Genomic DNA, 13,173 nt, shown 5'->3' on the forward strand with positions numbered 1-13,173 from the left:
AAAGGTGACTTTATGGGCTTAGGAAAGTTTCTAGACACTGGCAGGGTAACATAACATGCCGACTAAGATATCTTTTGTTACAATATATCCAGAGAAATCAGTCCAGATTTTATACTTAGAACAGTACAAGTGCTGTAGAAACCTCAGACAATCAGGCTGGGCCAATCTTAACATGCTCTGTACCAGAGAACTACTGGTCATACAAACCACACACGATGTCTTCCTGAATTACTTGGTATTTATTTAGGCAATTTGGGGTTTGGAGCTTTTATTTTTAATTATTTAAACGATGGTTGATTTTAACCATGTGTTTTTTAAACTCTAGATTCAAAGGGGAACTAAATCATAGTTTCCAGATTTTTTACAAGTTGTTAATTAAGTAACTACATAATACTTAATATACAGTGGGTTCTATTCTTTTTTCCTTTAAATTACTTTGTGTTTGAGTATGTGGAGTGCAGGGTGTGTTTGGGAGGGGTGGGGCAGATGCCGTGGAGTGTGTGGAAGTCAGAGGACAACCGTGGGGTGGGGTATGCGGCTCCTTCCCTTCACCGTGTGTCCCAGAGTCTGAACAGAAGTTGGCGGGCGTGGCAGCAAGTGCCTTTAGGTACTGCGCTATCTCACTGGCCAAAGGTCTCATACATTCCTTAAATATTCCACTCACTGATTTTTAAATTTAAGAATAAGAGAAGAAAACGCAGTAAGTTTAATGCAACTTTTGATTTTAGGATTCCAAATAAGGAAAAACAGTGTTTGCCATTTAGAGACTGTCACTGTTTCCCATGAGTGAGTGCAGTGATGGCAGCGGGGAAGGCAGTGCCTGGAGCACTCTGCAGGCCTTACAGTGAACTCCGGACAGCCTTTTCTTAGAGCACACTAAGTAGAAAAGAATCATTACAGTGGCTGCCACACACAATATAAATATGTCAAAGAATAAATCCTTAGATATATCATTAAGATAGTGACTTTCAAGACCTAGGTTATTCAGAAAAAATATATCCAGGTTAACTGAGCTTAGGTAAAATCAGACCTCAGTATTTTCGGGCTTTAGGTACATGATAATGAGACTCATTAAACAAAACAGGAAAAACAAATCTCAAATTTGTGGAATATGATCTGCAGGCATATAGTAAGGTCAGCCACGTCTATAGATGGACAGATGGACATATGCTCTACCTGCCTCCCATTTAATTTCAATTGTTCTGTTTGGATCACCTTTAGGTTATGTTTTATCCAAAGAGACAAGGCCACTTGGTGCTGCTATGGCTTGTTTGCTCAGAACATGTAATGGTATGACATTGGTATAATGAGTTTGAACCAGAACTGTTCTTTGAGATAACAAGGCCTCTAATAAAATACACATTTTATTTAATAATGTTCAGTGTAAATATGGGTAGTGACTGGGTACTTCTGCCTCTTTGTCTTCACAAGCTAGGGACCAGAAATTATAAAACCTAATTTGGAAAGATTTAGATACCTAAAATACATTTACAATTACTGAAAATCAGCTGACATCCTCATAAAAGAGATATGAGACGGTATTTTAGTGAAGTTTTAAAATGCATGAATTCTGAAAGTCACACATAGTTGTACTTGAAAACATTTCCTATCAAGGATCAGATGTGAGACAGAGCATGTGGGCTGTTTCATATAGAACTGATGGTGTAGGTAAAACACAGCTAGATTAAGCTGTGCAGGTCCTGAAGATAAAAGCACATTACACATAAACAACTTCCCTTTTTAGAGGTACCGAGAACAAAGACTCCAGAATTTGATCACAGGTATGTATGCACATCTGATCAGATGCAGTAAGGCAGACTCCAGGAAAGAGGCGTTTCTTTCAAAGTATGGTTCAAGACTGTGAGCTCCAATTCTGGGTAAGAGGCATTTTATAACAAAAATAATTACCAAAAGGAGAACAACATAGTAACAAGAGGAAAACAGTCCTAGTCTGTGGACACTTTACATGAAGTTTGGCCTTTACAACTATTATGCTGAAAATAATAGTTGTAAAATTGGTAAAAGTTGGTGGAGAAGTTACTACGGTTACAAGGTAGATGGCTTTTATGAGATTGGTGAATGTCGATTAGATATTGCATATTTAACCACTGGCCACATATACCCTCCTGTGCAACCTTTACATTCTTGTCTTCTGAGCCCCACGGCAGCGGAGGAATTCTGGTGTGCATATCAAAGGCATGGTGTACCGTCATAAACCAGGCAGTATCCCGAAGAGATCATAATCTATAGGCTGTTTACAAAGACAGAACACAGACAGATGTTTTCTCTGGTAGAAGGCAAATATGCCTTTCTCCATCTCTGCTGAGCTCATTAATTTTCTTAAGGCTTTCACAGAAAGCACTACTTTATGGACAGGATAGTGAGTACCCAGAGTTTGAGCAGAGACTTCTTATCAGGATTGGAGTTTTGATGCAGTCCATAAAAACCAAAGAAACATCAAAAAACCACATTTAAAACAAAGCTGTCCATATATAAAGAATGACATGTTTGAAGTTCCAATCTTGTCTTCTGCAGAGTGCTGAAAGGTTTACTGTTAGCAGCCTGTGGAGATGCAGAGGAAGGAAGGAGTCTGCAAACCAAGCCAACATCCTACTCCATGCTAATTCCACCCATTCCACGGGTGAAGTTCTTGCAGTCTAAATTCTCCCTCAACACTGTTTAACCGTCAAATCTTTACATCCTGGGACTCAACCATTTTTGCAAGCGTCTTCTTGATTCTCAATGCTGTGAGTCTGGAGGCTGGGTTATGGGCCCAGCATTCGGACATTAGCTTCAAAACTGCTCGAAGACACTAAGAGAAATGCAAAGAGAGTGTGGTGAGCATAGAGTAACGCAGCACTCACTGATCACATACGGGGACTTGGCGCCAACTTACCTCATCGCTGTTCCAGCGGTTAGACACGATCGGCCGCAGTCGTTTCACACACACGACCTCACGCATGTCTTCATAGGATGGATCACTGGGCACCATGTTGTAATATGGTAATTGATATTCTTCCACGATTCCTGCAGGGAGGGAGAAAACACAGTGAGCAAATCCACGGTAGTGAGACAGCTCTCAGCCCACATACACAGCATCTCTCACTGAACCGTGGAACCAAGAATGGCTCCTACATGAAGAAGAAACGCAGTCCGATTGGTTCACTTTCAATAGTACACATACATTCTTCTATTACTTATGACTCATTGCTTGCCAACCTCTGACAGAATGAAAGACTATCAGCAATGGGCAGTGCTTCTTTCGAGGGTAGAGCACTGTGAGGCGAGAGGACTGAATTGAAGCCAGCCTGAGCTACAAGTAAGAAAACACTTAAAAACAAAGGAAATGAGAAGAAATAAGATTATTTTTAGTCAAAAAAAATTTTAGTGCACATTTTCTTCTTTGTTCCTACTAGTGAGCGTCTCTCTTACCCTGCGCTGTAAGAGAAAGCCTGACCATGATCTGTGGGCAAGCTCACCAAGCAGGCCCACTTCTGCTCTAAACATGGACACTATGTGGCGAGCCTTGTCTACTGTCTGGGGCCTGGATGCGAGCCACTCTCCAGTGTTCTCCGGCGGATGATCAGGGCATACACTGCTGTTATCTGAACCCGCTTTCTTTTGTGGGTTCTAGTGCACTCTAGCAGATGGGGCCTTCTCTGGGCGGCAGCACTGCCCAGCACCACAGCTACAGCTGCTGAGGGAGGACCGAAGCCCGTCCTCTCTGAGCAGACTGCACAGGGCTGTTGGAAACCTGTCTTGGATTTTCTGAGTTTTGCTCTTGGCACCTTTCCCCTTTGACAACTACGTGTATAATTCTGATGAAGCCACAGGATCTGAGAGTGGTCCTGGGACACCCTGACATAGGTGACATATAAATTGGGTAATTGTTTTTTAAATGGTAAGTGAAGAAACACAATCAGAAACACTTCAAATTCCTACCTCCTGTAATACAACGACGAGCCATTTCCCAAATGATCAAACCAAAGCTGTAGATGTCAGCCATGATGTAGGGCTGGAAATGGCTTTTATTCAGGCTTTCATCCAGCACTTCGGGAGCCATGTACCGCTTGGTGCCCACCCTGGTACTCAAGGGTATGTCAACTTCATTTGTATCACTAGGACAGGAGGAAAACAACGGTCAAGTTGAGAACCAAACAATATTTCATCTCTGTACATTCTTGTAAATATTGTTCTAAAACGTGTAAATTCTTATATTCTTTACCATAAACTCTTGAGGCCAGATGTGTTAGGAAGTTGAGCACCTTTATAGTTTTTATATGCTGTGTATTAATCACAAGCAGGATCTGGGACAATTATTCTGAGCCTTGGTACCATGTCTGCCACAAATCACTAACTGACTTTTTCACACTAAACTGGATTAACACAAATACCTTCCATAAATTCAGCTGAGGTTCTGTCACCAAAGAAATCCGTTTTTATCAAAAGATAACAACAGCTGAGCGGTGGTGGCGCACGCCTGTAATCCCAGCACTCTGGGAGGCAGAGGCAGGCGGATTTCTGAGTTCCAGGCCAGCCTGGTCTACAGAGTGAGTTCCAGGACAGCCTGGTCTACAGAGTGAGTTCCAGGACAGCGAGCGCTAAACAGAGAAACCCCGTCTCCAAAAAAAACAAATCCAAACAACAACAACAACAACAACAACAACAACAACAACAACAATAAAATCAAAAAACAAAAAGATAACAGCACTGGCATGGTGTGTGTGTGGCTCAGCTGGTTCAGTGCCTGACTGTATATATATATAGAAAGCCCTGAGTTCCATTCCCAGCACCACATAAATCCAGTGTGGTGATCCATGCCTGTAATCCTAATACTAAGCACTGATGATATAGGGACAGAATGAACAGAATTTCAAGGTTATCCTTGGCTAAATAGTTGGTTCCAGTCCAGCCGGGCTACATATGACCCTATCTTTAAAAAAGATGACAATATTTTATATAAGAAAAGTACAAGTACAGATAATTATATCTGAGAAGTGAGTATAAAAATAAAAGAAAATAATTTATTTTTACCATTCGTATATGATCAGCTTAACATTCAAGATGCAGAATTAAAATTTATTTCTCATGGGTCCAATTTATTTATATTATAAACAAAGTAATATCTACATAAATAGTCAATCAGTAATAAACGACTTTTAATTTTCTGGGATTTGTACTGATTTTTAGACTTGAACACATGAATGTTTTGTTACTGAGACTGGGAGGTTCTGGAAACCACTTTCCAGTGGAACCGATACAAGGTACAAGATAATGTATTAACATCTTTTTTGTTGTTGTTGTTTTTGTTTTTTTCAAATTAGATATTTTCTTTATTTACATTCCAAATGTTATCCCCTTTCCTGGTTTCCCCTCCGAAAACACACTATCCCATCCTGCCCCTTGCTCACCAACCCACCCAGTTATAAAACATCTCTGAGGGTGAATTTTCACTGTCATCTTGACTAGATTTAGAAGCAACTAAGGAAATTGAGATGGGGTTAGGGGTGGGAATGTGCTGTGTCTGAGGGTATTTCCAGAGAAGTTTAATAGAGGAAGGACAGATCACCCTGAATGATTCCTAAATAAAAATGGAAAAAGGAGAAAACAAGGGAACCCCTACTTTGCATTTCACAGAAAAGGGGCTCTATTAAAATTAAGCTAGAGACTACTTGTTTTCTAACTTGGCCCAAATCAGGCTGCATTCTTCATATGTCCTGAAAACCCATGTGAGGATGAATTAAAACCAATGGAGTAAGGACTAGAAAGACATCTTAGCAGTTAAATGTTCTTGATGTGTTTCCAGTGGACCCGGGTGTAATTTCTAGCACCTGCACAGTGGCTTACTATCACCTGTAATCCCAGTTCCAGGGGATCTGGTGTCATTTTCTGGCTTGTATAGAAACTGCTTGGATGTGGTACATAGACATCTATGCATGCAAAATATCCATAAACAAAATAAAGCCAGGTGTATACACGTTCATTCTTCTTTCTTGTTTGCAAGCCGAGGATACATGCGTAGAGGACTACTTGCAGGATTCATTTTTTCCATTTTGGGTTCCAGGGAGGAAACAATTATCAGGCTTGGTGGAAAATGCCTTTACTTATGCAGCCATCTGGGTGGGTCTTACTTAATTTTAAAAAGAGTATAAAACTACTGTTAACTGTTCACCATTATACACAACACAGTTAATAATCAAAGTTGAATAACATTCTGATACTACAATGTTATTTTCCTGGTTTTGGCTAAACCAATACAAACATATACAAAGGAAGAACCTATAAGAACGAGTTGAGTAGGCCAGTAATTCACACTGTGATATTCTGTTCATTCATTTATGGCAGCCAAGTTGCCAAGGTGCCTCAGTCATGTGATTTCATTTCCATGAACTGTCTTCATTATCCCACAAATCATTACCTTTTGGTGCACTTATCTGCACTTAAGTGTAAAGGAATGGGCTTTACTTAAGTCTTGCTTAGGTTAATTAAAACCAGGACATATCAAGTTTCTTTGAGTCAGAGAGCTATTGACAGTGATAAAATTTTGCCTTTAGAAATTGTGCAAATAAATTATATATATAATGTATATATAATGTATATATATACACACATATATATGTGTGTGTGTGTATGTCACTATATATTTATGAACTTATATATATATAATATATACATTTATGAATTTTAAATCTTCCAACTAGAACTTATGTTTAACAACAGAATCATCTCTTTAATTAGAAAAGTATGGTTTTAGAAAAATTTCTGATTTAACCCTGCTTCAAGATGATCGTATAGAGAAGTCCTTCCCATGTGAGCTATCAAGGCACAGACAGGCCCCTATAGATGAAGCAGAAAGGAGACAGACTATGCGATGACAAAGCAGATTCATTAGAATCGCCATGTGGTTCAGCAGGCAGACCAAATGCAAAAGTGATACAGCCTCAGAGGCTTTATCAAGGTTCCTCAATGTAATATATAGCAGAGTTAAATTCCATAAAATAAGACATCCAGGAAGCAGGAGATGCTAGGACTACAAATGTCCACTTAAGAAAAGCTACAAAAGCCGGGCAGTGGTGGCGCACGCCTGTAATCTCAGCACTCTGGGAGGCAGAGACAGGTGGATTTCTGAGTTCGAGGCCAGCCTGGTCTACAGAGTGAGTTCCAGGACGGCCAGGGCTACACAGAGAAACCCTGTCTCGAAAAAACCAAAAAAAAAAAAAAAAAAAAAGGAAGAAAGAAAGAAAAGAAAAGAAAGGAAAAGAAAAGAAAGGAAAAGAAAGGAAAAGAAAAGAAAAGAAAAGAAAAGAAAAGAAAAGCTACAAAAGTACAAACCAGCTTCAGAGAGGCTACCTTTACTGCAGGTAGCAAAACAGTAGATGGGCTAAGCGACCCAAGTTCCCCAGAGCCCAGATGATGCTACCGTAAGTGTCAGGTACCAGACACGGAACTGCAAGGCCTGTGTCTGTTCTGGGTTTCAGCCACATTCTAGTCTAGTTTCCTTGCTGTGTTTGTAGTCTTTCCCTTTAGAATGGAAAGGTTTACTTTGTGACATAGTAATGTCACAGTGTTAGAAATATCTACCTTAGTTTTGATCTCATAAAGGGCTAATAGTTAAGGAATTGCTCCAAATGTATGAGAAATTCTGACCTTGGGCTTTTGTTATTGTTGCTGGTTTGTTTACATGATGATTTTGTTTTTGTGGAGACAAGGTCTACTATGTAGCTCTGGGTGTCCTTAAACTCAGAGAATTCACATGCTTCTGTGGTCCAAGTGCTGGGACAAGAGGTCTGTGCCATCACATCTTGCCTTCAATCTTGGTTTTGAGCAAAATTAGAACTGTTAAGACTTCAGGGACTATTACAGAGAGCTAGAGCCATTTTGTATGATTACCATTAGATAAGTCATGTATGTTAACAACCAAGGATGGAATACTACAGATTAAATGTCTCGAGCTTGGGTGTCAGGTTGGCAAGAGGTGGATCCATAGCATTTCAATGTAACTGTCTATTGAGTGGACACAGGACGCCGTGTCTCTGAGGGTATTTCCAGGGGTCTCGGTAAGAGAGGAAAGACCTAACTTGGATATGAGCAGCACCACCCATCAGCTGGAGCCCAGACTTAATAGAAAGGGACAAACAAGACAAGTGCCTCTCTTTTTCTGACTGCACGCAGTCTCTCAAGCCCCTGTCATCGTGTTCTCCCTGCCGGGATGGGCAGTGCCTTACACTATGAACCACAACAAACCTTTCCTTTCTCCAGTGGCTTTTGCCAGGTATTTTGTCTCAGTAAAAATGAAAGCTTAATGCAGCAGCTGATGAATAATTACGCCAACAAGCAGTATGCTGTCAAGAGCACTGTTAGGTGCTTGCTCTGGCATTCCGTTACTAAAACTGGTACAGAGAAGATGAGAGCAGCCCTGCCCAAGGATGACAAGTGAATTCGTGAAGCTTAAAAAAAAGGAAGAAGAGAAAGAAAAAGCCAAGAGGTGGCGCTGGATGCCTTTAGTCTGCGCACTTGGGAGGCAGAGGCTGGTAGAGTTCAAGGCCTGTGAACTTGTGAGTTCAAGGCCAGCCTAGTCTAAGCAAATTCCAGACAGCCAGGGCAACACAGAGAAATGAGTCTTCAAAAACCAAAACCAACCAAAAACCAAAACAACAACCTGCAGAGACAATCTCAACCTGTCAATCAAAAAGTTAATGGCCAATGAGCTTTTGTAGGAAATAAGTGGGACACTGGCAGGAAAAGGGAGGATTCTGGGAAATGGTGAGAAATACAAGAGAGGCCCAAGAGAGATTCGAGCTAGATGCTGAGAGAGAGAGTGAAGAAAGAAGCAGGCCAGGACTGAAGGAGAGGTAACTAACCAAGAGGTAGACATACAATAGTTTGAATGGGCTAAATAAGTTATGAGCTAGTCAGGAAATAAGTTAAAGCTCATAGCCTAGGCAGTTAATAATAAATAGTCTCAAGAGTTGTCCCTCTGGGAGCCAGAGCTGGGAAATGAAAACTCAGATTTTATAACAACTCTCCTCAAAACAACAAAAAGAACACTGTTAATGACCAAGAAGATAGGTTGAGATGGCCCATACAATTATAACTACTGCTGCTGCCACTACCTTATTAAAAAAAAAAAAAAAAAAAAAAGACAGGTGTAGTGGACATTCCACCACTGGTTGAGGCAAGAGAACTTCTGTGAGTTCAAAGTCAGCCTGGTCCACAGAGTTCCATATCAGCCCAGGGGACAAAGTGAGTCCTTACTTCAAAATGAACAACAACAACACAACAATTATGTCTTCATTCTTGTTTTTTGGTTTTTTTTTTTAAATTTTTTTTTTTGGATTTGGTTTTCTCGAGACAGGGTTTCTCTGTATAGCCCTGGCTGTCCTGGAACTCACTCTGTAGACCAGGCAGGCCTTGAACTCAGAAATCCACCCGCCTCTGCCTCCCAGAGTGCTGGGATTACAGGCATGCACCACCACCGTCCAGCCATGTCTTCATTCTTTATGTGCATGTATGTGTGCTTGCATGAGTTCACATGCACCAAGTGACTGCAGGTGTCTATGAAGGCTAGAGCCCCTGGCCAAGTTTTGAGAAGCTTCATGTGGGTGCTAGGAACTGACCCCAGGTCCTTGCAAGAGCAGTAAGTGCTCTTCCCGCTAAGTCATCTCTCTAGTCCCTCAACTAGTAAACTAAATGTTATTACTTTTTGGCCTTAAATGAATTCTGAAATATGACACAACTGCTCCGTTCTTTTTTGTTTTTTTAAAGATTTATTTATTTATTATATCTAAGTACACTGTTGCTGTCTTCAGACACTCCAGAAGACGGCATCAGATCTTGTTATGGATGGCTGTGAGCCATCTCTCCAGCCCCCTGCTCCATTCTTAAAATACATTTTAACCACTTCAACAGTCACTTGAAATTTTTATAGTTCTAATTGTTTTGGAAAACTGGCAATATCAAACAAAAGTGCCTAATTATCTTCCCCTATTTACAGGAATGTAAATTCACACACAACACTGTTCTGAAGCAGTATATATACACAATGTGCCATTAAGTCAATATATGAAAACTCTTGGAGCTGGAGAGATGGCTCAGCAATTAAGAGCACTGACTGCTCTTTTGAAGGTCATGAGTTCAAATCCCAGCAACCACATGATGGCTCACAACTATCTGTAACCAGATCTAATGCCTTCTTCTGATGTGTTTGAAGACAGCTACAATGTACTTACATATAATAAATGAATGAATCTTTTTTTTTTAAAAAAAGAGTAAACTCTTCCAGTAGCCTCCCTTATGAATAAAAATTCAAGAGGCTTGCCCATCTGTAGCCATTTTGCTCTATGCCTGCCAGCTAGTTCATATTATAAGCCTGCCAGTCATTGATGCAGAAAAATCAATTGACTCAGAGCAGGGTCATGCTGACCACATACCCTGTTAAGTTCTGGATGTTATGAGGTTTGTTAATCTTAAGAAGTTCCAGGGGAAGCGGGGCGGTGGTGGTGCACATCTGTAATCCCAGCACTTGGGAGGTAGAGGCAGGCGGATTTCTGAGTTCGAGGCCAGCCTGGTCTACAGAGTGAGTTCCAGGACAGCCAGGGCTACACAGAGAAACCTGTCTTGGAAAAAAAAAAAAAGGAAAAACAAAAACAAAAACAAAAAGAAGTTCCAGGGGGCTGGAGAGATGGCTCAGAGGTTAAGAAAACTGTCTACTTTTCCAAGGACTCAAATTCAATTCCTAGCACCTACATGGTAACTCACAACTGTCTGTAACTTCAGTTCTAAGGGTTCTGACAGCCTCATACCAATGCATATAAAATTAAATAAATTATTTTTAAAAAAGAAAAGAAATTCCACAACCATAAGTTTCAGTTAGGACCCATCAAACTAAAGGTTAATATGAACTGTTCTAGCTAGAATACCTTGAGTCAGGGCTGACCACCAGACAGCACTTCCAGCACCTGCATATGAGCTCATTGTGGTTTTTGTGGTTTTACCCTTTATAAGCTAGCCCTGAGAAATATTTGGGGTCTTAGCTTCAGCTATGAACCACTTAGTCTTGAGGTGTTTGATCAATAAACTATCCCTGTGTGACTGAGATCAGTGGTCATGAATGTGGTTTATGGGACAACTCCTGAGCCCCAACCAAAATATTCATGCAAGTACTCAAGAACAGAATGATATAACATTCAGTAATGTTTATGATAACCACTCTTGTTGTGGTAGTCTTGTTTTGTTTTGTTTTGTTTTTGAGGCAGAGTTGCTCCGTATAACCCTGGCTGTCTTGGAACTATATAAATCAGGCTGTCCAGAAAGTCACCTGCTTTTGCCTCCCAAATACTAGGACTAAAGGTGTACACCACCACTACCCAGCTTTATAACCTTTTTGAAAATGCAGATGAATTGGAAGCAAACTTAATCCTCATTACTTAAGTTACAGGTTATTTTATATTTAACATGGACAACTATATCTGCAAAGAGAGCAAGTAAAGGTAAACTGAAATAAAAGCATAAAAAAAGGAAGTCAACAATGATGTGGAGGCTGGAAATGTCAGTTAGTGGCCGAGTGGGTCTTAGCATACAGAAGCTCCTGGGGTCAATCTGTAATACTCCCCAGAAAAGTATAGTAAAATGCAGTTTTGTAAAAAGAAAAAGAAACAAACAACCCTGAGCACAAATACCTGTTAGATATTAAAAATAATTTCCAAATAGTGGACAAAGAATCATTTACCTGTTGAATTTAACAGCTAGGCCCAGGTCAGCAATACAGCAACTTCCATTTTTCTTAATAAGGATGTTTTTGCTCTTCAGATCTCGATGAGCTATTGCAGGCTTTCCTTGGGTACCGTAAATTTCTGTGTGGAGGTGGCACAGACCACAGGCAGCAGAATAAGCTAACTTGAGTAGGGCTCTGGTGTCTAGTGTGGCACATTTCAGGAAGTCATAGAGAGATCCATTTTCATGGTAATCAGTAATCAAATACAGCTGAGTCCAGGAACCAGTGCCTTTAATGTCTGCAGCTATAAAACCTGTTTAGTTAATGAGTTTAAAAGGTTAGTTGTTTGCAGAGACACTAGGCAGTTACAGATGCACATTAGGATACTGGGAATGAACTACTTACTATGTATACAAACTACTATCCTAACTTGACTGGCAAAATATTTTCAAAGTATCATCAAGAACTCATTTCCTATGATTTATACACATTACTACAGTTTTACAATAAAGGTGCAGTATTTTTAATCTATGTGTGTTTGTGTGTGTGAAGGAGATCAGAGGGGTGTTGAATCTCTTAGAGCTGGAGTTACAGGCTGTTGTGAGCTGCCTAATATGGGTACTACGAATCAAACTCAGGCCCTCGGTGAGGACAGTATGTGCTCTTAACCACTAAGCCATCTTTCCAGTCCAAATTTACAGTATTTTTAAAGATAGGGTTTTGCTATGTTGTCCAGGCTGTATTCAAACCTGTGATCATCCTGACTCAGCCTCTTCAGTGCTGGGATTGATTATAGGCATGTGCTATCACATACAGCTATTTATGATAATCTTAACATTAATCACAACAGTGATAATAATATGACTAAGAAAAAATCATATATTATATATCCTGCAAGTGCTATTTACCTACATGATTCTCTCTTGAAAAGGTTCTTTACCAGGGAGCGGTGGCATGAGCTTGTAATCCCAGTATTCAGGAGACAGAAGCGGGAGTGGAGGCCACCAGAGTGTCTCACTGGCCTGCAGCCTTGCCAGGTAGGCTAGGCTACTTGGCCCGAGCTCCAGGATTTGGCCTGTCTCCACCTTCCATATCTCACCATCACACTGCACTCTCTACACACATTCTAAACTTAGGTTTTAACCATCTAGGCAACCCCCTTCAACAAGCAAACCATCTCCCCATCTCAAGTCATTCTCATTCTCTCTCTCCCTCCCACCCCTCCTTCTCATACACGTTGTGTCTGTGCCCCCCCCCCCCACCACCACCGTGTAGTGATGGCTGTCCTGGAACTCACTCTATCTAAACCAGGCTATCTCTGAACTCAAGAGATCCACCTGAGTGGATCTAAGGTCTAAAGGTGTGTACTACCACACCCACCCATTCTGATGTTTTTAAACCGCTCAGTTCATGATAATTTTTTATAGTAGGGACAGGAAATGGACATAAATGTCTGTGCA

The 13,173-nt window shown here is 40.6% G+C and overlaps 1 protein-coding gene across 2 annotated transcripts in view; it reads right to left on the reverse strand.

Moving 5' to 3' along the window:
• Window positions 1–224: 224 nt before the first annotated feature.
• Window positions 225–13,173, reverse strand: part of Bmpr1a (bone morphogenetic protein receptor type 1A) — a 105,720-nt gene continuing 92,771 nt past the window's right edge. For both annotated transcript variants that reach the window (XM_052190180.1, XM_052190181.1), the window contains exons 10-13: window positions 11,729–12,026; window positions 3,943–4,118; window positions 2,897–3,027; window positions 225–2,812 (exon numbers count right to left, since the gene is read on the reverse strand). In XM_052190180.1, coding sequence (XP_052046140.1) covers window positions 2,687–2,812; window positions 2,897–3,027; window positions 3,943–4,118; window positions 11,729–12,026 — 731 coding nt within the window. In that variant the 3' untranslated portion in view covers window positions 225–2,686. The remainder of the gene's footprint in view (window positions 2,813–2,896; window positions 3,028–3,942; window positions 4,119–11,728; window positions 12,027–13,173) is intronic.

Source organism: Apodemus sylvaticus, chromosome 8 (assembly GCF_947179515.1).
Source record: "Apodemus sylvaticus chromosome 8, mApoSyl1.1, whole genome shotgun sequence".
Taxonomy (NCBI): Eukaryota; Metazoa; Chordata; class Mammalia; order Rodentia; family Muridae; genus Apodemus; species Apodemus sylvaticus.